Source organism: Anomaloglossus baeobatrachus, chromosome 1 (assembly GCF_048569485.1).
Source record: "Anomaloglossus baeobatrachus isolate aAnoBae1 chromosome 1, aAnoBae1.hap1, whole genome shotgun sequence".
Classification (NCBI taxonomy): domain Eukaryota; kingdom Metazoa; phylum Chordata; class Amphibia; order Anura; family Aromobatidae; genus Anomaloglossus; species Anomaloglossus baeobatrachus.
In genome coordinates this window covers 508,589,083-508,615,576 of record NC_134353.1, presented here as the reverse complement: position 1 = coordinate 508,615,576, position 26,494 = coordinate 508,589,083, and the positions used below count along the sequence as shown (strand labels likewise).

Here is a 26,494-nt window from a genome sequence, read left to right as displayed (position 1 = left end):
CGTCTAGAGCCATAGTTGCACTGGAGATGGGGCTTCACTTAAAGATGCCATTCACAGACAGATGGACTCTGGTTGAAATCTGTCTAGGAGGCTATCGGCGTGTCGGTTGCTCCGGCATTCACAGCCGTATAGGCAACCTAACCTTTTCAGCTGTTCTTGCGCAGCTGGCCTTGAGCACATGTACATCTGTACCGCAGAGGCGTCCGTAACTCCGCAATGTCTGCACTACGACTTACCCTATTAATGCTGTCCTAAAAGTACAGTCGAGGTTTAGGTCCTTCCCAAGCTCGGGCAGGTCCCAATTGTCCTCGTGCAAAAGGGCTACAAAACCTCAGACGGGCTCAGATTCCGGCCGGGCTCAATCACGCCCAAGGAAGGCAGCCGGAGGAACCGCTACCAAGGCGGTCTCCTCATGACTCTCAGCTCTCTCTCTCTCTCCGCATCCGCGGTTGATGGCAGACTCCCCCGCCTTTGGCGACATTTAGCTGCCACAGGTCACAGACCGGTGGGTGACGGACATTGTGCTCACGTGCACAGGACAGTGTTCTGTTCTCGTCCTCCGACTCCATTCTTCAGAACGGCCCCACCTCCCCACCGAGCAGATGCCCTGCTGCAGGCGGTGGACGCTCTAAGAGCAGAAGGAGTGGTGATCCCTGTCCCCCCTCAGGAACGAGGGCGAGGGTTTGTACTCCAATCTCTTTGTGGCTCCAAAAAAGGACGGCTCCTTCCGTCCTGTTCTGGACCTAAAACTGCTCAATAAGCATGCGAACGCCAGGCGGTTCCGGATGGAATCCCTCCGATCCGTCATTACCTCAATGTCTCGAGGAGACTTCCTTGCCTCAACAGACATCAAAGATGCCTATCTTCGCGTGCAAATTGCTACGGAGCACCAACGTTTTCTACGTTTTGTGATAGGAGACGACCATCTTCAGTTCGTAGCTCTGCCATTCGGTCTGGCGACAGCCCCACGGGTGTTCACCAAGGTCATGGCAGCAGTGGTAGCAGTCTTGCACTCTCAGGGACACCCGGTGATCCCTTACTTGGACGATCTACTCGTCAAAGCACCCTCCCTCAAAGCATGACAACGCAGCCTGAATGTTACGCTGGAGACTCTCCAGACTTTCGGGTGGATCATCAATTTGGCAAGGTCAAATCGGTCACCGACTCAATCACTAACGTATCTCGGCATGGAGTTCACACTCTATCAGCGATAGTGAAGCTTCCGCTGAACAAGCAGCGTTCACTGCAAACAGAGGTGCAGTCTCTCCTTCAAGGCCAGTCGCACCCCTTAAGGCGCCTCATGCACTTCCTAGGGAAGATGGTGGCAGCCATGGAGGCAGTTCCCTTTGCGCAGTTTCATCTGCGCCAACTGCAAGGGGACATTCTCCGCCAATGGGACGGGCAGTCAACCTCCCTGGACAGGAAAGTCTTCCTTTCCCAGACGGCCAAGGACTCTCTGCAATGGTGGCTTATTCCCACCTCATTGTCACAGTGAAGATCCTTCCTACCCCCATCCTGGGCAGTGGTCACGACAGATACGAGTCTGTCAGGGTGGGGAGCAGTTTGTCTCCGCCACAGGGCTCAGGGGACGTGGACTCAGCAGGAGTCCACCCTTCAGATCAATGTTCTGGAAATCGGGGCAGGGTATCTTACCCTACTAGCTTTCCAGCAGTGGCTAGAAAGAGAGCAGATCCGAATCCAGTCGGACAACTCCACAGCGGTGGCATACATCAACCACCAAGGAGGGACGCGCAGTCGGCAAGCCTTCCAGGAAGTCCGGCGAATCCTCATGAGGGTGGAGGACACAGCATCCACCATATCCGCAGTTCACATCCCGGGCGTAGAAAACTGGGAAGCAGACTTCCTCAGTCGCCAGGGTATGGACGCAGGGGAATGGTCCCTTCACCCGGACGTGTTTCAGGAAATCTGTCGCCGCTGGGGGGTGCCGGACGTCGACCTAATGGCGTCTCGGCACAACAACAAGGTCCCGGCATTTATGGCACGATCGCGCGATCACAGAGCTCTGGCGGCAGACGCCTTAGTGCAAGATTGGTCGCAGTTCCGGCTCACATATGTGTTTCCACCTCTGGCACTCTTGCCCAGAGTACTGCGCAAAAAAATCAGATCCGATTGCAGCCGCGTCATACTCGTCGCCCCAGACTGGCCGAGGAGATCGTGGTACCCGGATCTGTGGCATCTCACGGTCGGCCGACCGTGGTCACTACCAGGCTGGCCAGACTTACTGTCCCAAGGGCCGTTTTTCCATCGGAATTCTGCGGCCCTGAACCTGACTGTGTGGCCATTGAGTCCTGGATCCTAGCGTCTTCAGGATTATCCCAAGGGGTCGTTGCCACCATGAAACAGGCTAGGAAGTCCACCTCTGCTAAGATCTACCACAGAACGTGGAAGATTTTCTTAACCTGGTGCTCGGCTCAGGGAGTGTCTCCCTGGCCATTTGCATTGCCTACTTTTCTTTCCTTCCTGCAATCGGGGTTAGAAAAGGGCTTGTCGCTCGGCTTCCTTAAGGGGGAAGTCTCGGCACTATCCGTGTTTTTTCAGAAGCGTCTAGCACGTCTTTCTAAGGTGCGCACGTTCCTATAGGGGGTCTGTCATATCGTACCCCCGTACAAGCGGCCGTTAGATCCATGGGATCTCAACAGGGTATTAGTTGCTCTCCAGAAGCCGCCTTTCGAGCCTCTGAAGGAAGTTTCCTTTCTCGCCTGTCACAGAAGGTGGCGTTTCTCGTTGCGATCACATCGCTTCGGCGAGTGTCTGAGCTGGCAGCTCTGTCATCCAGGGCTCCCTTCCTGGTGTTCCACCAGGACAAGGTAGTGCTGCGCCCCATTCCGGAGTTTCTCCCTAAGGTCGTATCCTCATTTCATCTTAATCAGGATATATCCTTGCCTTCCTTTTGTCCTCATCCGGTTCACCGGTATGAAAAGGACTTACGTTTGTTAGATCTGGTGAGAGCACTCAGACTCTACATTTCCCGCACGGCGCCCATGCGCCGTTCCGATGCACTTTTTGTCCTTGTCGCTGGTCCGCGCAAGGGGTTGCAGGCTTCTAAAGCCACCCTGGCTCGATGGATCAAAGAACCAATTCTAGAGGCCTACCGTTCTGCGGGGCTTCCGGTTCCTTCAGGGCTAAAAGCCCACTCAACCAGAGCCGTGGGTGCGTCCTGGGCATTACGACACCAGGCTTCGGCTCAACAAGTGTACCAGGCAGCTACCTGGTCCAGTCTGCACACTTTCACCAAGCATTATCAGGTGCATACCTATGCTTCGGCGGATGCCAGCTTAGGTAGAAGAGTCCTGCAGGCGGCAGTGACACCCCCGTAGGGGAGGGCTGTTTTGCAGCCCTAACATGAGGTATTTCTTTACCCACCCAGGGACAGCTTTTGGACGTCCCAATCGTCTGGGTCTCCCAATAGAGCGCTGAAGAAGAAGGGAATTTTGTTACTTACCGTAAATTCCTTTTCTTCTAGCTCTTATTGGGAGACCCAGCACCCGCCCTGTTGTCCTTCGGGATGTTTTTGTTGTTTGCGGGTACACATGTTGTTCATGTTGAACGGTTTTTCAGTTCTCCGATGTTACTCGGAGTTAATTTGTTTAAACCAGTTATTGGCTTTCCTCCTTCTTGCTTTGGCACTAAAACTGGAGAACCCGTGATACCACGGGGGGGGTATAGCCAGAAGGGGAGGGGCCTTGCACTTTTTAGTGTAGTGCTTTGTGTGGCCTCCGGAGGCAGTAGCTATACCCCAATCGTCTGGGTCTCCCAATAAGAGCTAGAAGAAAAGGAATTTACGGTAAGTAACAAAATTCCCTTCTTTTCCTCCTTCTTGCTTTTGCACTGAAACTGAGGAGCCCGTGAGGCACGGGGGGTGTATAGGCAGAAGGGGAGGGGCTTTACACTTTTAGTGTAATACTTTGTGTGGCCTCCGGAGGCATAGCTATACACCCTATTGTCTGGGTCTCCCAATTGGAGCTAGAAGAAAAGGAATTTACGGTAAGTAAACAAAATTCCCTTCTTTTGCTGTTTCTTCACCTCTTCCAAGAGCCTCAGCGTTTATACATTCTATTTTCCTTCAACATTGCCATATAAGAACTCGAGGTTTTTGCAGGATGAACTGTAGTTTTGAATGACACAATTAATTTCACCATACGAGGTTGTAGAAAACGGGGGGAAAAATTCCAAGTGCAGGGAAATTGCAAAAAAAAAAATACCATCCACTAAACTGTTGTGTGCATATGTTTGTTTCTTTGTCGCTCCATTGGGAGACCCAGACAATTGGGGTGTATAGCTTCTGCTTCCGGAGGCCACACAAAGTATTACACTTAAAAGTGTAAACCCCTCCCCTCTGCCTATACACCCCCCCGTGCATCACTGGCTCCTCAGTTTTTATGCTTTGTGTTGAAGGAGGCACACATCCACGCAAGCTCCACATTTTAGTCAGCAGCAGCTGCTGACTATATCGGATGGAAGAAAAGAGGGCCCATAAGGGCTCCCGGCATGCTCCCTTCTCACCCCACTCTGGTCGGCGGTGCTGTTAAGGTTGAGGTACCCATTGCGGGTACAAAGGCTGGAGCCACATGCTGTTTTCCTTCCCCATCCCTTAGGGGCTCTGGGTGAAGTGGGATCCTAACCGGTCACCAGGCACTGGGACCGTGCTCCCTCCGCAGCCCCTGGGGGAATCTGCTGGACAGGAGACCGGGTATCGTCAGGGACAGGCCCTGCTCCTATGAGGTACTCTGTGTCCCTTTGGGGACGGCGCATAGAGCGCCTGTGTAATGGCCACTGCAGCAGCTGCTGGGTGTGTTTGTGCGCCGGGACTTCCGCGCTGACCGCGCTTGTTTGCCGGCCGCGCTTTTAACTTTAGTCCCCGGCTTTTGCGGCCTAGTACCGCATATTCCCGCCCCCGGGCCTGCCAGTCAGGGGTAAGGGCGGGACGCTGCACTGGACGTCAGCGCTGAGGGCTGGAGCATACTTAGTATCCTCCTCCCCCCTCACTGAGCACCGTGGGGCACCAGATTCCCGCACTTTCTGAGGCACGCCCACGGCTCCCTCCTCCTCTCAGAACGCTGGCAGCCATTCCTATCAGCACGTCTGACGCTGGAGAACTTCAGAGGGGAGACAACACCGAGCTCCACAGCTCTGGGAGGCCCAGGCAGGGAATCTGGTGGTCACACAACCGCTGAGGGCGGTCGGTAAGCCGCACCTGTTACTAGGTGCTGGCCCCCCTGGGTGCCGAAGTGTATTTTATATGCTTATATTGTATACATTTACTCTGTACGGCTGCACTATTTGCTTTTGGCTATATACCCTCTCTGATTACGCTAGGAGGAGACAACAGCATGTTGTCCGCAAAAAGCAAGGGTGCCAAGGCAAAGGCTTACTTTGCAACCTGTACCTCATGTGCGGCTATGCTACCTGCAGGTTCCACCTACTTTCATTGTGTGCAATGCTCGGCCCCTGTGACACTCACTCAGCCGGAGTCTCAGCCACTGGTGGGACCCTCGGCCCAGGTGGAACCGCCGGCTCCCACTGTCCAGGTGACAGGGACAGAGTTTGCAGTATTCGCTGACAAACTTTCTGAGTCTATGGATAGATGGTCTGCTAAGATACTAGAAGCTTTGCAGTCCAGACCGGTAACACAGGCCCCGGGCACTGTTGAATCATTGCTCCCAGCCCCCCCTCGGTCGGCACAGCAGAGTGCTCCTGGGTCGACTCATAGGTCCCACGGTGAGGACTCCGACACGGACCGCAGTCCCAGACCGACTAAGCGGGCTCGCTGGGAGCTTCCCTCGACCTCATCACACTGTTCGGGGTCTCAGCATGAGGACTCTCTGGAGGATGAAGCGGAGGTGGCAGATCAGGGCTCTGACCCTGACGCCGCTCTCAACCTTGATACGCCTGAAGGGGACGCCATAGTAAACGACCTTATAGCGTCCATCAATCAGGTGTTAGAACTTTCTCCCCCAGCTCCTCCGATTGAGGAGTCAGCTTCTCAGTAGGAGAAATTCCGTTTTAGGTTTCCCAAACGTACACGAAGTGCGTTTCTTGATCACTCCGACTTCAGAGATACAGTCCAGAAACACCGCGCTTTTGCGGATAAGCGCTTTACTAAGCGCCTTAATGACACACGTTATCCCTTCCCCCCTGGCGTAGTCAAGGGTTGGGCTCAGTGTCCCAAGGTGGATCCTCCAGTCTCTAGACTGGTGGCCAGATCCATAGTTGCAGTGGCAGATGGTGCATCACTCAAGGATGCCACTGACAGGCAGATAGAGCTCCTGATGAAATCCATCTATGAGGCTATCGGCGCGTCCTTTGCTCCGGCATTTGCAGCCGTATGGGCACTCCAAGCTATCTCAGCTTGTCAGTCTGAGATTAATGCAGTCACACGTGCCGCTACTCCGCAGGTTGTGTCCTTAACCTCTCAGGCGTCGGCGTTTGCCAAGGGAAAGGACTCGTCCTTACCCCAATCCAAACCAAACAGACCTCAACAACGGAAGGTACAATCGAGGTTTCGGTCCTTTCGGCCCTCAGCCAGGTCTCAATTCTCCTTGTCCAACAGGACACAGAAGGGTCAGAGGAACTCTGCTTCATGGCGGTCTAAGTCACGTCCTAAAAAGACCGCCGGAGGAACCGCTCCCAAAGCGGCCTCCTCATGACTTTCGGCCTCCCCAAACCGCATCCTCCGTCGGTGGCAGGCTCTCCCGCTTTTGCGACGCCTGGTTGCCACATGTCCAAGACCGCTGGGTGAGAGACATTCTGTCTCACGGGTACAGGATAGAGTTCAGTTCTCGTCCTCCGACTCGTTTGTTCAGAACATCTCCGCCCCCCGAGCGAGCCGATGCTCTTCTTCAGGCAGTGAGCACTCTGAAGGCGGAAGGAGTGGTTATCCCTGTTCCCCTTCAGCAATGGGGTCACGGTTTTTACTCCAACTTGTTTGTGGTGCCAAAAAAGGACGGATCTTTCCGTCCCGTTCTGGACCTCAAACTTCTCAACAGACACGTGAAAACCAGGCGGTTCCGGATGGAATCTCTCCACTCCGTCATCGCCTCGATGTCCCAAGGAGACTTCCTAGCATTAATCGACATCAGGGATGCTTATCTCCACGTGCCGATTGCATCAGAGCATCAGCGCTTCCTGCGTTTCGCCATCGGGGACGAACACCTTCAGTTCGTGGCACTGCCTTTCGGCCTGGCGACAGCCCCACGGGTCTTCACCAAGGTCATGGCAACAGTGGTAGCAGTCCTACACTCTCAGGGACACTCAGTGATCCCTTACTTAGACGATCTTCTTGTCAAGGCCCCCTCTTGGGTGGCATGCCAACACAGCCTGAACATTGCTCTGGAGACTCTCCAGAGGTTCGGGTGGATCATCAATTTCCCAAAGTCAAAACTGACACCGACCCAATCGCTGACATATCTTGGGATGGAGTTTCATACTCTCCCAGCGATAGTGAAACTTCCGCTGGACAAACAGCGTTCACTACGGACAGGGGTGCAATCTCTCCTTCGAGCCCAGTCGCACCCCTTGAGGCGCCTCATGCACTTCCTAGGGAAGACTGTGGCAGCAATGGAGGCAGTTCCATTTGCACAGTTTCATCTGCGTCCACTTCAATGGGACATTCTCCGCAAATGGGACAGGAAGTCGACGTCCCTCGACAGGAACGTCTCCCTTTCTCGGGCAGCCAAGGCCTCCCTTCAGTGGTGGCTTCTTCCCACTTCTTTGTCGAAGGGGAAATCATTCCTGCCCCCATCCTGGGCTGTGGTCACGACGGACGCGAGTCTGTCAGGGTGGGGAGCGGTCTTCCTCCACCACAGGGCTCAGGGTACCTGGACTCAGCCAGAGTCCTCCCTTCAGATCAATGTTCTGGAGATAAGGGCAGTGTATCTAGCCCTAAAGGCCTTCCAGCCGTGGCTGGAAGGCAGGCAGATCCGAATTCAGTCGGACAACTCCACGGCGGTGGCATACATCAACCACCAAGGCGGCACACGCAGTCGGCAAGCCTTCCAGGAAGTTCGGCGGATTCTGCTGTGGGTGGAAGCCACAGCATCCACCATCTCCGCAGTTCACATCCCGGGCGTAGAAAACTGGGAAGCAGACTTTCTCAGTCGCCAGGGCATGGACGCAGGGGAATGGTCTCTTCACCCGGACGTGTTTCAAGAGATCTGTTGCCGCTGGGGGAAGCCGGACGTCGACCTAATGGCGTCCCGGCACAACAACAAGGTCTCGACATTCATGGCACGGTCTCAAGATCCCAAAGCTCTGGCGGCAGACGCATTAGTTCAGGATTGGTCGCAGTTTCGACTGCCTTATGTTTTTCCTCCTCTGGCACTGCTGCCCAGAGTGTTACGCAAGATCAGGTCCGACTGCCGCCGCGCCATCCTCATCGCCCCAGACTGGCCGAGGAGGTCATGGTACCCGGATCTGTGGCATCTCACGGTGGGTCAACCGTGGGCACTACCAGACCGACCAGACTTGCTGTCTCAAGGGCCATTTTTCCATCTGAATTCTGCGGCCCTCAACCTGACTGTGTGGCCATTGAATCCTGGATCCTAGCGTCTTCAGGGTTATCTCAAGAGGTCATTGCCACTGAGACAGGCCAGGAAACCAACGTCAGCCAAAATCTACCACAGGACGTGGAGGATATTCTTATCTTGGTGCTCTGATCAGGGTTTTACTCCCTGGCCATTTGCCTTGCCAACTTTTCTGTCCTTCCTTCAATCCGGAATGGAAAAGGGTTTGTCTCTCGGCTCTCTTAAGGGACAAGTCTCGGCGCTCTCTGTGTTTTTTCAAAAGCGTCTAGCCAGGCTCCCGCAGGTACGCACGTTCCTGCAGGGGGTTTGCCACATTGTCCCTCCTTACAAGCGTCCGCTAGAACCCTGGGATCTGAACAGGGTGCTAACGGCTCTTCAAAAACCACCTTTCGAGCCAATGAGAGATATTTCTCTTTCACGCCTCTCGCAGAAGGTGGTCTTCCTAGTGGCAGTCACATCACTTCGGAGAGTGTCTGAGCTAGCTGCACTGTCATGCAAAGCCCCCTTCCTGGTGTTTCACCAGGACAAGGTGGTTCTGCGTCCGGTTCCGGACTTTCTCCCTAAGGTGGTATCCCCTTTTCATCTCAATCAGGATATCTCCTTACCTTCTTTTTGCCCTCATCCAGTTCACCAATGTGAAAAGGATTTGCACTTGTTAGATCTTGTGAGAGCACTCAGACTCTACATTTCTCGTACGGCGCCCCTGCGCCGCTCGGATGCGCTCTTTGTCCTTGTCGCTGGCCAGCGTAAAGGGTCGCAGGCTTCCAAGTCAACCTTGGCTCGGTGGATCAAGGAACCAATTCTTGAAGCCTACCGTTCTTCTGGGCTTCCGGTTCCTTCAGGGCTGAAAGCCCATTCTACCAGAGCCGTGGGTGCGTCCTGGGCATTGCGGCACCAGGCTACGGCTCAGCAGGTGTGTCAGGCGGCTACCTGGTCGAGTCTGCACACTTTCACGAAACACTATCAGGTGCATATCTACGCTTCGGCAGATGCCAGCCTATGTAGGCGAGTCCTTCAGGCGGCGGTTGCCCACCTGTAGGAAGGGGCCGTGTTACGGCTCTATTACCGAGGTATTCTTTTACCCACCCAGGGACTGCTTTTGGACGTCCCAATTGTCTGGGTCTCCCAATGGAGCGACAAAGAAGGGAATTTTGTTTACTTACCGTAAATTCCTTTTCTTCTAGCTCCAATTGGGAGACCCAGCACCCGCCCCTGTTCCCTTCGGGCTGTTGTTCTTTTGTGTACACATGTTGTTCATGTTGAACTGTTCTGGGTTCATGGTTTTTAGTTCTCCGAACATCCTTCGGATTGAATTTACCTTAGACCAATTTATAAGTCTCCTCCTTCCTGCTTTTGCACCAAAACTGAGGAGCCCGTGATGCACGGGGGGTGTATAGGCAGAGGGGAGGGGTTTACACTTTTAAGTGTAATACTTTGTGTGGCCTCCGGAGGCAGAAGCTATACACCCCAATTGTCTGGGTCTCCCAATTGGAGCTAGAAGAAAAAGAATTTACGGTAAGTAAACAAAATTCCCTTCTTTTGGACATTTGTTTTCATGCTGTAAACTGTGGTAAAAATGACCCAGCAACAGGATTCAAACTCAGATTTATACAAAATAAATTGCTGCCATTTTCTTAGACCTGTAACTCAATTTTGTTTTCATTGAAGGTGTGTGATGGCTTCGTTTTTGAAGCCGTGCGATAACATTATTGCTACCATTTTTGGGATATATATGACATTTTATTTTTTTTATTGTATTTTTTGGCAAAGTAAGGCAACTAAAAAGACAATTCTTTTAGTTTTTTTTTTTTTCCTTTTGTATTTTAACGTACAGTTAGAGGTGGTTCACTACTACAATAGTGACTACATCTCTGTAAAACAGATAGGGAAGGCTTTTTCGAAATACCTTGTTCAGCCAATTCTGCCTCTATCGTCGTCCGTTCATCCCCATGAAGTGACACCCCTGGGCTCTGTGACCTCTTAGATTCGGTGATGTCATGTCAACTTCCAGTTGACCCGACATCAACAAGCCCGGCCCTGTCTTCCTGAGTGACTGGGCTGTGGGCAGCGTTTCACCACTCATCACAGCCCAACATCGTTCCTGCTTGCGGCGCTCTGAAGCGAAGGAGACCGCGCAATATACTTTGCTGTGAAGCTGGGCTTTAATGAGTGGTGAAACGCCGCTCACAGCCCAGTCACTCAGGAAGACTGGGGCTAGGCTTGTTGATGTGGGGTCAACTGAAAGTTGTGACCTCACCGGATCTGAGGTCACTGAGCCTGGGGGGGGCTCAGTTCATGGGGTTGAGCAGACCAGAATAGTGCCGCTCAGAGGCACAATTGGCTGAATAAGGTGTTAGACCAGCATTGCTCCTGCTTGTGGTGCTCTGCAGTGTAGGAGAGAACGCGCGACGTGCTGGGCTGTGATGGGGGGGGTTGAAACACCACCCACAATCTAGTTACTCAGAAAGACTGGAGCTGGTCGCGGTGATGTCAGGTCAACTGGAAGTTGTCTGCTTTCTTTCAAATGTTCAGATTCCCTATTTGCCCTACCAGAAGGACCTCGCCAAGGTCTTTCGGCCTTCAAGGTGACCATTGAAAATCAATTAAAAAAAAAAAAAAGCTTGATTGAAAATAGTGTGTTGAAGTCATGTTAATGTTGTGACAAGATTTATTATACCTTTACCTAAACTCAGTCCTTATTGCAATGTACTATATTTGTCTTCAAAGTGACCCAGAAAAGAATTGGGATAAAAACCGTGTTAAGGGTCTCATAGCATCGCTGATCTCTGTGAAAGATGTTTCTACTGCAACAGCATTAGAAGTGGTGGCTGGGGGTCGGCTGTACAATCTTGTGGTTGATACAGAGGTAATGTTCCTTATAATCCATTTTAGGTAAATATTGGCAGGTGACTTGCACATCAATAATTTTGCTCGCTTTAGGTTACAGGTAAAAAATTGCTTGAAAAAGGAGAATTGAAGCGGAGGTTAACAATCATTCCCCTCAATAAAATTTCAGCACATCGCATAGGAAATGATACAATTAAGGTTGCAAAAAATCTGGTATGTATTTGTTCAGAGCCGATTGAGTTGATGAGCTTATATTAAATTGAGTTTTCCAGAGCAGATTTCACACAATTCCAAAGAAAATACTTTTTAATTTTTTTTGCAGGTTGGAGAGGACAATGTAAACCTTGCTCTAACATTGGTTGGCTATGATTCCGAGCTACAGAAAGCTATGGAGTATGTGTTTGGAACAACATTGGTTTGCGACACACTAGACAATGCTAAAACTGTGACCTTTGACAAACGTGTGTTAACCAAAACGGTGACTTTAGGTGGAGATACTTTTGATCCACAAGGAACACTTAGCGGAGGTAACTTTCCTTAAAATCTCTGTACAAAATTAATAAAATGATCTACACAAATTCCTTGTGAACTTTTAAACCAAGTAAAAATTACTATATTTTAGTTTTAAGAAATAGTTCTGGTTTAGTCTATGAACGCGTGCTATGTCAGATAACTTGGCATTATACAGCAGTTGTCATTATTTTATGTTTATTTTACTCCAAGGTGCGCGTTCCCAGGCCCCATCCGTGTTATCTAAAGTTCAGGAGATCAACGATAAGCAGAATGAATTGAAGACCAAGGAGGCTGAGCTGCAGATGGTGGAGAAAGAACTCTCTTCCCTCAAGAATACAGCTGAAAGGTAGAGCATGCGGTTCAGTCAAATGGCGACTGAATTGAGTTGAGCGAGTACCTAACTATTTGTACAATCTATAATCATAACGAGTGCTGTCTAATACTCGCGTATTCATTCCGAATAGTGTGTGCAATGCAAGTCAATGGGGAAAACTCGCAATGTAACAAGTAACCCGAATTCCGCACTATTTGTTATTTGGGTTGCTCGTTACTTTGTGAGTTTTTCCCCATTGACTTGCATTGCACACGCTATTCGGAATGAATACCCGAGTATTAGACAGTACTCGTTATGAGTATAGCGAGTACGAATAGTTAGGTACTCGCTCAATTCTTCAATTGAACCTTGTATGATGACTAGATAATATATCACCTTAGTTCTCATTAAGGGTGTTAATAGGGCTACAAGTGACTTAAAAATCTTGCACATTTTCCAATTTGTGTAAATCTGTTGCATTTTTGCTATGCTGCTGAAAAAGTATGACACTAGAAGAGACCCTTTTAAGGCAACTATTAGTTACTTTGGTCACAATAAAACCATACGTCACTGCACAATCAATATTTTTCTATGAGAGAAGATAAATGCTTCTGATTGTTGGTGTGCATGCAATAGTCAAGCAACTCTTCCACTATAAAGAAAACATTGTGGTTGTATACCAGTCCCAGTAATGCGCAATCTGATTGCTAAAAGTGAGTACAGCTTCAGCCAGGTCTCCAGTGATGAGTTGCTCAGGAGTAGAAATGAGTTCACAAGAGGACAGTCAATTCTGTATGTGAAGGAAGCTATTATGTAGTTGTAAGGATGCTTATGGGTCAACTCCCAAGGTTTGGTTCAGACATGGCATGAGGTTTCCACCTTGGATTTTGTTGTGGATGTAACCGTATGCATTGTAAAGGGTGAAGTTTCTACTAAACATCATGCCTCTTTTCTTCAGCGCTCTATTGGGAGACCCAGACGATTGGGGTATAGCTACTGCCCTCCGGAGGCCACACAAAGCACTACACTAAAAAGTGCAAGGCCCCTCCCCTTCTGGCTATACCCCCCCGTGATATCACGGGTTCTCCAGTTTTAGCTTTGTGTGCGAAGGAGGTCAGACATCCATGCATAGCTCCACAGATTTTAGTCAGCAGCAGCTGCTGACTATGTCGGATGGAAGAAAAGAGGGCCCATGTAGGGCCCCCAGCATGCTCCCTTCTCACCCGTGGATGGTGTTGTAAGGTTGAGGTACTTATTGCTAGTACAGAGGCCGGAGCCCACATGCTGTTTTCCTTCCCCATCCCCATGAGGGGCTCTGGGTGAAGTGGGATCTTACCGGTCTCCAGGCACAGAGACCGAGCTCCATCCACAGACCCAAAAGAACCTGCTGGATATGGAGCTGAGTATCGTCAGGGACAGGGCCCTGCTACATCAAGGTACTCTGTGTTCCCATGCACATCGCGCCCACACACACCAGCATTGCTGGGAGTGTTAGTGCGCCGGGGACAACAGCGCGGAGCGCTGGTGCTATTATTCACTGCAGCTTTGCTGAGTGAATTTATGTATTGAAAACGGCCGCGCCGGCCGCTGCTGGTTTTTTTTTTTACATTGTGGCGCGGCTGGGACTTGTGGTGCGCCGGGGGACTTCGGCGTCGGCCGTGCACATAGGACGGCCGCGCTTATTACTAGAGTCCCCGGCTTTGCGGCCTAGTTTTTCGTTTCGTTCCCGCCCCAGCCCTGCCAGTCAGAGGAGGGGCGGGACGCTGTACAGTAGCTCAGCGCAGGGAGCTGGAGTCTGCTTTGCATTCTCCAGCCCCCTCTCACTGAACACAGTGAGACGCCGGGTTCCCGCTCTTGGCTGGGGCTCGCCCACGGCCCGCCCCTCTGCACAGGACGGGGAAGAGAAGCCGGCAGCCATTATGGTTTCCACTCTGGGAGAACGGAACCAGTCACAGGTTTTTGGGCGACCTCGCACCCGCTCTTGTGCGGGCGGTAAGCAACTGACACCACTAATGCTGAAGTGGGCTTTTGGGCTGTGTGCTGATATGCTATGCACTGTACTGTACTGTCGCTATTCTGGGCAACAGCAGCAAATAAGCAATGCTGCTGAGGCACAAGCTTTCAATGCTTCTTCGTTTGCATGTGCTGCAGTGTTTACTGTCAGATTGGGCAACAGCAGCAGTAGAGCAATTTGTGCTAAGGCACAAGCTTTCAATGCTGCTTCGCTTGCATGTGCTGCACGGTTTATTGTTATGATATACATTCACTGTATGTCGCTATTCTTGGCTAATGCGCCCAGATAAACAGACAAAAGCAGCAGTAGAGCAATGGTGCTACGGCACAAGTTTTCAATGCTGCTTGACTTGCATTGGCTGCAGTGTTTACTGTCATGCTTGTATGCTATACATTCACTGTATGTCGCTATCCTTGGCTAATGTTCCTGGATAAATAGACAACAGCAGCAGAAAGGCTAGGGTGCTAACGCGCAAGCTTTCAATGCTGCTTGGATTGCATGGGCTGCAGTGTTTACTGTCATGCTGTATGCTATACATTCACTGTATGTCGCTATCCTTGTCTCATGCTCCTAGATAAATAGACAACAGCAGCAGAAGAGCAAATGGGCCAAGCCACAAGTTTTCAATGCTGCGTGTACTACATGTGCTGAAGTGTTTATTTGTACTTCATGCTTGTATGACTATTCACTGTACGGTCGCTATCCTCGGCTAGGCTCTTAGATAGCTAGACAACAACAGCAGAAAAAGACAAGTTGCCAATGCACGGGCTTTCTATGCTGCTTGTACTGCATGTCATACGGTTTCAGGACCCCCAGTGCGTGCAATTGCTCAACCGGGGTCTCTGCTATATGTGGCCAAAGGAACCACCTGTGATCTCTGTCCAGAGACAGGGACGAAGTTGCAGTTTTTCCGCTGATATATTGTCTGTGACTATGACTGACATCTTACAGACTTTGCACCCCAAGCAGACCGTGGGCAATATGGTTGCAATGACCCTGGCCGCCCTGATCTGGAGCATCTCAAGGCGCCAGAGTGATTCCAGGCATCCCAGAGAGCAGGCATCCGACACGGTCGACAGTCCCAGATGGCCTAAGCGGGCTCGCTGGCATTAGCCCTCGACTACATCACTGGGCAAGGTCCCAGCGGGAGTACTCTCTGTACGATGAGGCAGACGTAGCTGTTCAGGACTCTGTTCCTGAGACCGCTCTCAATCCGGATACACCGGATGGTGACGCTATAGTGAATAATCTTATTGCGTCCATCAACGAAAGGTTGGGTATTTCTCCCTCAACTCCTCCAGTGGAGGGGTCAGCTTCACAGCAAGAGAAATCTCTATATATTGAGTACTTGTTTAGCACTCTGACTCCAGAGACGCAGTCCAGAAACGACACGCTTATCACGATAAGCGTTTCTCCGACCGTATTAATGAGACACGTGTCGCTCCCCCTGACGTGGTCAAGCGCTAGACCCAGTATCCAAATGTGGATCCCCCAATCTCCATGCTTGCAGCTAGATCTATAGTTGTAGTGGTGGATAGGACTTCACTTCAAAATGCCATTGACAGGCAGATTGGCCTCTGGTTGCAATCTGTCTATGAAGCTATCGGCAGGTCGGCTGCTCCGGCAGTCGCAGCCGTGAAGGCACTCCAAGCTATTTCAGCTAGTATTGCGCAGAGGGTCGCTGTCACAGGTACTCTCGGTCCCAGCAGCGTCTTTAACTCGCAATGTCGGCATGGCGAATCATGCTGTTATTGCTGTCCGAGACTCTACGAGCCGGACGTCAGTGGCATCCGCCAACTCCGTGTTTTTACGCAGAGGCTAGTAGTTGAGAGATTGGAACAGAGGCTGCTTCCAACGAAGTGCTTAACCAGGTTGCCTTTATCTAGTGATAGTCTGTTGGTAAGGGTTGAATGAAATCATTCAACTATCCAAGACGACTCAAAAAGCCCAGAAGGGCATAGATTCCTAGCGGGCTCAATTCACGCCCGGGGAAGGCAGCCGGAGGATCCGCTACCAAAGCGTTTTCCTCATAATTTTCAGCCCTCTCACTCCGCAACCGCGGGGGGGCAGACTCCCCCGCTTTAGCGGCATTTACCTACCGCAGGTTGAGGGCCTGTGAGTGAGAGTCAGTTTGTTTTCAATCTACCGCACCGACCGAGCCGAGGCTCTTCTGCAGGCGGAAAGAGCGGTAATCCCTGTTCCTCTTCAGGAACCAGATACGCATTTTGCCCCGACCTGGTCGTGGTGCCAAAATAGGACGGCTCCTTCCGTCCCGTTCTGGACTTTATACTGCTTAACGAGCACGTGAAAACCAGGCGGTTCCGGATGGCATCACTCCGCTCCGTCATTGCCTCTCTGTCTCAAGGAGTTTTCCTAGCTTCAATAGACATCAGGATGCTTATCTACACGTGCCGATTGCTCCGAGGCACCGGCGTTGGCTACGATTCGTTATTAAAGACGAGAATATTTCGTTTCGTAGCCATACCCTTTGGCTGGCGACAGCCCCACGGGTGTTCACCAAGTTCGTGGCAGCAGAGGGAGCAGTCCCGCGCTCTCACGGTCACTCTGTGATCCTTTACTTGGGCAATCTACTGGTCAAGGCACTCTCCTTTACAAGCATGCCAACACAACCTGAACATGGCGCTGGACCCTTCCCAGAGTTTCGGGTGGGTCTTCAACTTTTCAAGGTTGAACCCAATCGCTGGCATCTCCTGGAGAGTTTTCACACTCTCTCAGCGATAGTGAAGCTTCCGCTGGACAAACAGCGTTCACTACAGACGAGGGGACAGTCTCTCCTTCAAGGAGGCGCCTCATCCAGAGGCGAGTTTTAGCTTTTCCAGACGGTCAAAGACCATCTTCAGAGGAGTCCACTCTTCAACTCAGTGGTCTGGAGCTCTGGGCAGTGTATCTTGCACTGCAAGCCTTCCTGCAGTGGCTGGAATGCAAATAGATCCGAATTCAGTCGGACTATCCACAGCGGTGGCATACACCAACCACCAAGGCGGACTACGCAGTCGACAAGACTCCCAAGAGGTCCGGCGGATTCTGCTATGGGTAGAAGACAGAGCATACACCATATCAGCTGTTCACATCCCGGGCGTACGACACTAGGAAGCAGACTTCCTCAGTCGCCAGGGCGTGGACGCAGGGGAATGGGCTCTGCACCCGTTTGTTTGCAAGAATTCTGTAGACGCAGGATGAAGACGGACGTCGACGTCATGGCTTCTCGGCAACAACAAGGTCCCGATTTTCATGACGCGGTCTTACGATCAAAGAGCTCTGGCGACAGGCGCCTTGGCTCAGGATTGGTCACAGTTCCAGCTACCGATTGCTGCCACACCATCCTCGTCGCCCCAGACTGGCCGGGGAGGTCGTGGTACCGTGATCTGTGGCATCTCACCGTCGGTCGACCGTGAGCACGACGTCATTGCCACCATGAGACGGGCTAGCCAGCCGCGGTCTGCCAAGATCTACCACAACTCGTGGAAGATATTCTTATCTTAGTGTTCTGCTCAGGGAGGGTCTCCCTGGCCATCGGCATTGCCTACTTTGCCTTCCCTCCTGCAATCTGGTTGGGAAAGAGGTTGGTCGCTCGGCTCCCTTTAAGGGCAAGTCTCGGCACTATCCGTGTTCTTTTCAGAAGCGTCTAGCACGTCTTCCTAAGGTGCGCACGTTACTACAGGGGGTTTGTCATATTGTGCCCCCGTACAAGCGGCCGTTAGATCCATGGGATCTGAACAGGGTACTAGTTGCTCTCCAGAAGCCGCATTTCGAGCCTCTGAGGGAAGTTTCCCTTTCGCGCCTGTCACAGAAAGTGGCCTTTCTGGTTGCGATCACGTCGCTTCGGCGAGTGTCTAAGCTGGCGGCTCTGTCATTCAAGGCTCCCTTCCTAGTGTTCCACCAGGACAAGGTAGTGCTGCGCCCTATTCAGGAGTTTCTCCCTAAGGTTGTATCCGCGTTTCTTCTTAATCGGGATATACCCTTTCCTTCCTTTTGTTCTCATCCGGTTCTCCGGTATGAAAAGGATTTACAGTTGTTAGTTCTGGTGAGAGCACTCAGAATCTACATTTCCCGCACGGCGCCCATGCGCCGCTCTGATGCATTTTTTGTCCTTGTCGCTGGTACGCGCAAGGGGTTGCAGGTTTCTAAAGCCACCATGGCTCGATGGATCAAAGAACCAATTCTTGAAGACTACCGTTCTGCGGGGCTTCCGGTTCCTTCAGGGCTGAAGGTCCATTCTACCAGAGCCGTAGGTGCGTTTTGGGCATTACGACACCAGGCTACGGCTCAACAGGTGTGCCAGGCAGCTACCTGGTCGAGCCTGCACATTTTTCACCAAACATTATCAGGTGCATACCTATGCTTCGGCGGACGCCAGCCTAGGTAGAAGAGCCCTGCAGGTGGCAGTGGCTTCCCCATAGGGGAGGGCTGTCTTGCAGCTCTAATATGAGGTATTTCTTTACCCACCCAGGGACAGCTTTTGGACGTCCCAATCGTCTGGGTCTCCCAATAGAGCGCTGAAGAAGAAGGGAATTTTGTTACTTACCGTAAATTCCTTTTCTTCTAGCTCTTATTGGGAGACCCAGCACCCGCCCTGTTGTCCTTCGGGATTTTTTTGTTGTTTGCGGGTACACATGTTGTTCATGTTGAACGGTTTTTCAGTTCTCCGATGTTACTCGGAGTTAATTTGTTTAAACCAGTTATTGGCTTTCCTCCTTCTTGCTTTGGCACTAAAACTGGAGAACCCGTGATATCACGGGGGGGTATAGCCAGAAGGGGAGGGGCCTTGCACTTTTTAGTGTAGTGCTTTGTGTGGCCTCTGGAGGGCAGTAGCTATACCCCAATCGTCTGGGTCTCCCAATAAGAGCTAGAAGAAAAGGAATTTACGGTAAGTAACAAAATTCCCTTCTTCTTCTGCACCATAATAGGCATCCTACAAATGTGAAATTGCACAGAATGACACCATTTCCGCTGTGTGCAGATTTAATTAGGAAAAGCCACTGAGTAATTGTGACATTAATAGTCAGTTGATGGTGGGAAAAGAAAGGCTAGTCCATCTATCCGATATGACTGAAGAGCTCATGAGCTCAAATCACTGAACAAAATGAATGATGTTAGAAAGGTATCAGAAAACACAATGTAGTAACTGTAGTTGTGTAACTGTGCACCGGTCAGGGTGCCTAATCTGAACTCTAAAAGCGCCACCAACACATAAGCATCAGAATCAGAGCATGGGGGGAAGAAGATGGCCTCATCTGATGAGTTATGTTTTTCACCTTGTGGTCTCTATTAGCAGAATAAGGCACCCTGCAACGCTGCTAAAAATGTTATGTTCACTAAATTCTCTGAGGAATATAACAAAGGGTTGAAGGTGTTTACTTTACCCCCAAGTTCCCCGGATCTCAAAATCGTATTGAGCATCTGTGGGATGTACTGGAAAAGCAAATCCTATCCTCGTAGACCCATTTCTGCTGCCTTCGTTTAGAGCCAGTGGTCTTTTTCAACATTACAATTCTAAGCCACATGTTGCTTGTGCTATTCTGAACAGGCTGCATGGTCTAAAAGTGCTACCATGTCCTGCAAGGTCTCAGGACTTGTCCTCTATTGAGCATATCTGGAACGTCATTGGAGCTGCCAGCAGTGGATCTTGATAATTTACGTGCCCAAATGCATTCAGCGTGGCAGAACAATCATTAATAACCTCACTGATGGCATGCCAAGGAGTGTAAGTGCATTTATTTTTGCATGTGAGACTCCTAATCTATACAAAATAAATCAGGATGTGTTGAAATTGTTTCAATTTTACATCACTTGAATATCCTTAACAAGGCAAACCATCCAGTGATTTCCAGATCTCAATGACTTGTTATTGCATTGTTGAGGAGTATTCTAATGAAACATTGTTCAGTTTTTGGTGCTTGTCTTTTTTTGCAGGTATCGACAGTTGAAACAGCAATGGGAGATGAAGTCTGAGGAACTTGATCTTCTTCAAACGAAATTACAGCAAAGCTCCTATCACAAACAGCAAGAAGAACTGGAACAACTTAAACAAACTATTGGTGAGAATCTTATTTTACAGCTTTTATTGACTTCAAAAGTAGTAAACGGTCTCTTCTTTAGGATGATGCCTCCCTGGCTCTGACTCTAAATCCTTCACATTCCGGCGATCAGTCAGGATAAATTTCAAGCCTTCAACTCTTCCCCTTCAATAGTAATATGGTATTACATTGAACGTGTAAATGAAATGGTGACTGCGTTGGTCGGTTTCCTCAGCAAGTGTTTTCCCTAGTGTGCGCTCGCCGTCTCTCTATTCCCAATGTAAGATCGGGTGGAAAAGCCATGATACAGTGACACTTAAGATTTTTTTTAATGTTAATATGCATTTGTAGAGACACATGCTTAACGTTTATTTTATTTTTTACAAACTTTAATACCTAGCATTTTCTTTGTCGCTCCATTGGGAGACCCAGACGATTGGGTGTATAGCTTCTGCCTCCGGAGGCCACACAAAGTATTACACTTTAAAAAGTGTAACCCCTCCCCTCTACCTATACACCCTCCTGTGGATCACGGGCTCCTCAGTTTTATGCTTTGTGTGGAAGGAGGCACACATCCACTCATGCATTCTCATATTAGTTATGTCGGTTGGAAGAAAAGAGGGGCCCCCGGCATGTTCCCTTCTCACCCCACTACGTCGGCGGTGTTGTTAAGGTTGAGGTACCCATTGCGGGTACAAAGGCCGGAGCCTCATGCCGTCTCCTTCACCATCCCTTAGCGGCTCTGGGAGAAGTGGGATCCTGAACGGTCAGCCATTTGCTGGGACCGTGCTCCCTCCGCAGCCCCTGTGGGAATCTGCCGTCCGGAGTCTATTCAACCTCAGGGACCGGGCCCTGCAACTCTAAGGTACTCTGTGTCCCATTGGGGAATATGCAGGAGCGTACCTTCTTCCCGGACGCTGCGGCAGCTGCTGAATTGAGAAGACCGGCGGACTTCCGTGCCGACCGTGCCTGCTTGTCGGGCGCGGTCTCAAATTTAGTCCCCAGCTTCATCGCGGCCTAGTCGCAAAAATCCTGCCCCCGGGCCTGCCTGTCAGGGGTAAGGGCGGGACTGCCGACCTGACGTCGGATGTGAGGGCTGGAGCATCCTGCATGTTTCCTCCCCCCTCACTGATCACTGTGGGGACCCCAGATTCCGCACTTTCCTGGCGCCGCCCACGGCTCCACTCCTCCCCTGAGATCTCCGGCAGCCATTTTTTGGGCATTCTGCCGGTGGCGGATTCTCAGGAACAGCTCTGCAGCTCCAGGGGACCTAAAGCTGGGAATCTGGAGGCACACACTCCGCTTGTTAGCGGTCGGTAAGCCACACCGGTCACCCGGTGCTGGTCCCCCCTAGGGTGCCGGAATAGATACGTATTTATTTATATATTTCTGTTCGGTCGGGCTGTATACCCTGTTTTTGCCCATATACCCTCAGTGATCATTCTCCTAGGAGACAACAGCATGTCGTCCACAAGGAGCAAAGCTGTTAAGGCACAGGGGTTATTTTGCGACCTGTACCTCTTGTGCGGCTAAGTTACCTGCGGGTTCCACCTACCCTCACTGTGAGCAATGCTCGACCCCTGTTTCACTTGCTCAGCCGGAGCCTCGGTCACTAGTGGACCCCTCGGCTCATGTAGACCCCCCTGCTCCCCCTGTCCAGGCGCCAGGGACAGAGTTCGCCTCTTTTGCTGAGAAACTCTCTGAGTCACTTTCACAATCCATGGCTCAGTCTATGGACAAATGGTCTGCCAAGCTGCTAGAAGCTTTGCAGTCCAGACCGGTCCTTACACAGGCCCCGGCCTCTGTTGGATCGTCACCTCCAGGCCCCTCTCGGTCCGAGCCGCAGCGCGCTCCCAGGTTGGGCCCTAGGTCCCACGCGGAGGACTCCTGCCAGGACCACAGTCCTAGACAGGCTAAGCGGGCTCGCTGGGAATCTTCTCCGACTTCTTCACGCTGCTCGGGTTCCCAGCTTGAGGACTCTCTGGAGGACGAGGCGGACGTCGCAGCTCAGGGTTCTGACCCTGACGTCGCCCTTAACCTTGATACACCAGAGGGGGACGCATTAGTGAATGATCTTATCTCGTCCATAAACCTGGTGTTGGATCTCTCTCCCCCGCCTCCTACTGTGGAGTAGTCGGCGTCTCAGCAGGAGAAACACCAGTTTCGGTTCCCCAAACGTACACGCAGTGCGTTCTTCGATCACTCTAACTTCAGAGACGCTGTCCAGAAGCCCAGAGCGGTTCCGGACAAGCGCTTTACTAAGCGCCTCACTGACACGCGTTACCCCTTCCCCGCTGAAGTCGTTAAGGGGTGGGCTCAATGTCCCAAGGTGGATCCTCCAGTCTCTAGATTGGCGGCTAGATCTGTGGTATCGATGCCAGATGGCTCATCGCTAAAGGATGCCACTGACAGGCAGATAGAGCTCCTGGTGAAGTCCATCTTTGAGGCCACGGGCGCGTCTTTTGCCCCGGCCTTTGCAGCCGTGTGGGCACTCCAAGCTATCTCGGCTTGTCTGACTGAGATTAATGCTGTCACACGTAATTCTGCTCCGCAAGTTGCGTCTTTGACTTCTCAAGCGTCAGCTTTTTCTTCCTACGCCATGAACGCAGTCCTAGACTCGGCTAGCCGTACAGCTGTGGCATCCGCTAACTCTGTGGCAGTCCGCAGGGCCATGTGGCTGCGCGAATGGAAGGCAGACTCGGCCTCCAAGAGGTTCTTAACCGGTTTGCCGTTTTCTGGCGAACACTTGTTTGGCGAACGATTGGATGAGATTATTAAGGAATCCAAGGGAAAGGACTCCTCCTTACCCCAGTCCAGACCTAAGAGACCTCAACAACGGAAAATACAATCGAGGTTTCGGTCCTTTCGTCCCTCCGCCAAGCCCCAATCCTCTTCGTCCAGCAGGCAGGAGAAAGGCCAGAGGAACTCCTATGCGTGGCGGTCCAAGTCACGCCCCCAAAAGGCCGCAGGAGGCACTGCCTCCAAGGCGGCCTCCTCATGACTCTCGGCATCCCCTAACCGCATCCTCGGTCGGTGGCAGGCTCTCCCGCTTTGGCAACGCCTGGTGGCCACATGTTCAAGACCGATGGGTGAGAGACATTCTGTCTCACGGTTACAGGATAGAGTTCAGCTCCCGTCCTGCGGCTCGTTTCTTCAGAACCTCTCCGACCCCCGCTCAGGCCGACGCACTTTTTCAGGCAGTGGACGCTTTGAAGACAGAAGGAGTTGTGACCCCCGTTCCCCTTCAGGAACGTGGTCGCGGCTTTTACTCCAACTTGTTCGTGGTGCCAAAAAAGGACGGATCATTCCGTCCCGTTCTGGACCTCAAACTGCTCAACAGACACGTGAGAACCAGACGGTTTCGGATGGAATCTCTCCGCTCGGTCATCGCCTCGATGTCACAAGGAGACTTCCTAGCATCGATCGACATCAAAGATGCTTATCTCCACGTGCCGATCGCACCCGAACATCAATGCTTCTTGCGTTTCGCCATCAGGGACGAACACCTTCAGTTCGTGGCATTGCCTTTCGGCCTGGCGACAGCCCCACGGGTTTTCACCAAAGTCATGGCATCCGTCGTGGCGGTCCTACACGCTCAGGGCCACTCGGTGATTCCCTACCTAGACGATCTCTTAGTCAGGGCCCCTTCTCGGGTGGCGTGTCAACACAGCCTTACAGTCGCTTTGACGACTCTCCAGCAGTTCGGGTGGATCATCAACTTCCCAAAATCCAAGTTGACACCGACCCAATCACTGACTTACCTCGGGATGGAGTTTCATACACAGTCAGCGGTAGTCAAGCTACCGCGAGACAAACAGCTTTCTTTGCAGGCAGGGGTGCAATCACTTCTTCGGAGTCAGTCACACCCCTTAAGACGCCTCATGCACTTCCTGGGGAAGATGGTAGAAGCGATGGAGGCAGTGCCGTTCGCGCAATTCCATCTACGGCAGCTCCAATGGGACATTCTCCGCAAATGGGACAGGAGGTCGGCTTCCCTCGACAGGAACGTCTCTCTTTCCCTTGCAACCAAGACGTCACTTCAGTGGTGGCTCCTTCCCAATTCTCTATCGCAGGGAAAATCCTTCCTACCCCCAACCTGGGCTGTGGTCACCACGGACGCGAGCCTGTCAGGGTGGGGAGCGGTTTTTCTCCACCACAGGGCTCAGGGAACCTGGACTCCGATAGTCTTCCCTTCAGATCAATGTTCTGGAAATAAGGGCAGTGTATCTAGCCCTATTGGCTTTTCAGCGGTGGCTGGAGGTCAGGCAGATCCGTATCCAGTCGGACAACGCCACTGCCGTCGCATACATCAACCACCAAGGTGGCACTCGCAGTCGTCAAGCCTTCCAGGAAGTCCGGCGGATTCTGCAGTGGGTGGAAGCCACAGCCTCCACCATCTCCGCAGTTCACATCCCGGGCGTAGAAAACTGGGAAGCAGATTTTCTCAGTCGTCAGGGCATGGATGCGGGGGAATGGTCTCTGCACCCAGAAGTGTTTCGAGAGATCTGTCGCCGCTGGGGAACGCCGGACGTCGATCTCATGGCGTCACGGCACAACAACAAAGTCCCGGCGGACGCGTTAGTTCAGGACTGGTCGCAGTTCCGACTGCCTTATGTGTTTCCTCCTCTGGCGATGCTGCCCAGAGTGTTACGCAAGATCCGGTCCGACTGCCGTCGCGCCATTCTCGTCGCTCCAGACTGGCCGAGGCGGTCGTGGTACCCGGATCTGTGGCATCACACGGTGGGTCAGCCGTGGGCGCTTCCAGACTGCCCAGACTTGCTGTCACAAGGGCCATTTTTCCATCTGAATTCTGTGGCCCTCAACCTGACTGTGTGGCCATTGAGTCCTGGCTCCTAGCGTCTTCAGGGTTATCTCAGGATGTCATTGCCACCATGAGACAAGCCAGGAAGCCAACGTCCGCCAAGATCTATTACAGGTCTTGGCAAATCTTCTTATCCTGGTGCTCTGATAACGGTTTCTCTCCATGGCCGTTTGCCTTACCCACTTTTCTTTCATTCCTCCAATCCGGAATGGACAAGGGTTTGTCACTCGGCTCTCTCAAGGGCCAAGTATCGGCGCTCTCCGTATTTTTTCAAAAGCGTCTAGCAAGGCTTCCACAGGTCCGCACGTTCCTGCAGGGAGTTTGCCACATAGTCCCACCTTACAAGCGTCTGCTGGAACCCTGGGATCTTAACAGGGTGCTAACGGCTCTTCAGAAACCACCTTTCGAGCCGCTGCGGGATGTCTCTTTATCACGTCTTTCGCAAAAGGTGGCCTTTCTAGTGGCAATTACATCACTCCGGAGAGTGTCTGAGCTTGCAGCGCTATCATGCAAAGCCCCCTTCCTGGTGTTTCACCAGGATAAGGTGGTTCTGCGTCCGGTTCCGGAATTTCTCCCTAAGGTGGTATCTACTTTTCATCTCAATCAGGAAATCTCCTTACCTTCATTTTGCCCTAATCCAATTCACCAATGTGAAAAGGATTTGCACTCTTTGGATCTGGTGAGAGCACTCCGGCTCTACGTGTCTCGCACGGTGCCCCTGCGTCGTTCAGATGCGCTCTTTGTCCTTGTCGCTGGCCAGCGTAAGGGTTCGCAGGCTTCCAAGTCAACCTTGGCTCGGTGGATCAAGGAACCGATTCTTGAAGCCTACCGTTCTTCTGGGCTTCTGCTTCCTTCAGGGCTGAAAGCCCATTCTACCAGAGCCGTGGGTGCGTCCTGGGCATTGCGGCACAGGGCTACGGCTCAGCAGGTGTGTCAGGCAGCGACGTGGTCTAGTCTGCACACTTTCACGAAACACTATCAAGTGCATACCTATGATTCGGCAGACGCCAGTCTAGGTAGGCGAGTCCTTCAGGCGGCGGTTGCCCACCTGTAAGAGGAGGGCCATTCGGCTCTTTTTATTGAGGTATTCTTTTACCCACCCAGGGACTGCTTTTGGACGTCCCAATTGTCTGGGTCTCCCAATGGAGCGACAAAGAAGAAGGGAATTTTGTTTACTTACCGTAAATTCCTTTTCTTCTAGCTCCTATTGGGAGACCCAGCACCCGCCCCTGTTCCCTTCGGGCTGTTGTTCTTTTGTGTACACATGTTGTTCATGTTGAATTGTTCTTTTGGTTCATGGTTCAGTTCTCCGAACATCCTTCGGATTGAATTTACCCTAGACCAATTCATAAGTCTTCTCCTTCCTGCTTTTGCACCAAAACTGAGGAGCCCGTGATCCACGGT

The 26,494-nt window shown here is 51.7% G+C and overlaps 1 protein-coding gene across 2 annotated transcripts in view; it reads left to right on the top strand.

Moving 5' to 3' along the window:
* Window positions 1-26,494, top strand: part of SMC2 (structural maintenance of chromosomes 2) — a 204,560-nt gene that overhangs the window by 113,768 nt on the left and 64,298 nt on the right. For both annotated transcript variants that reach the window (XM_075316066.1, XM_075316064.1), the window contains 5 exons: window positions 11,271-11,409; window positions 11,484-11,603; window positions 11,713-11,917; window positions 12,114-12,249; window positions 20,165-20,289. In XM_075316066.1, coding sequence (XP_075172181.1) covers window positions 11,271-11,409; window positions 11,484-11,603; window positions 11,713-11,917; window positions 12,114-12,249; window positions 20,165-20,289 — 725 coding nt within the window. The remainder of the gene's footprint in view (window positions 1-11,270; window positions 11,410-11,483; window positions 11,604-11,712; window positions 11,918-12,113; window positions 12,250-20,164; window positions 20,290-26,494) is intronic.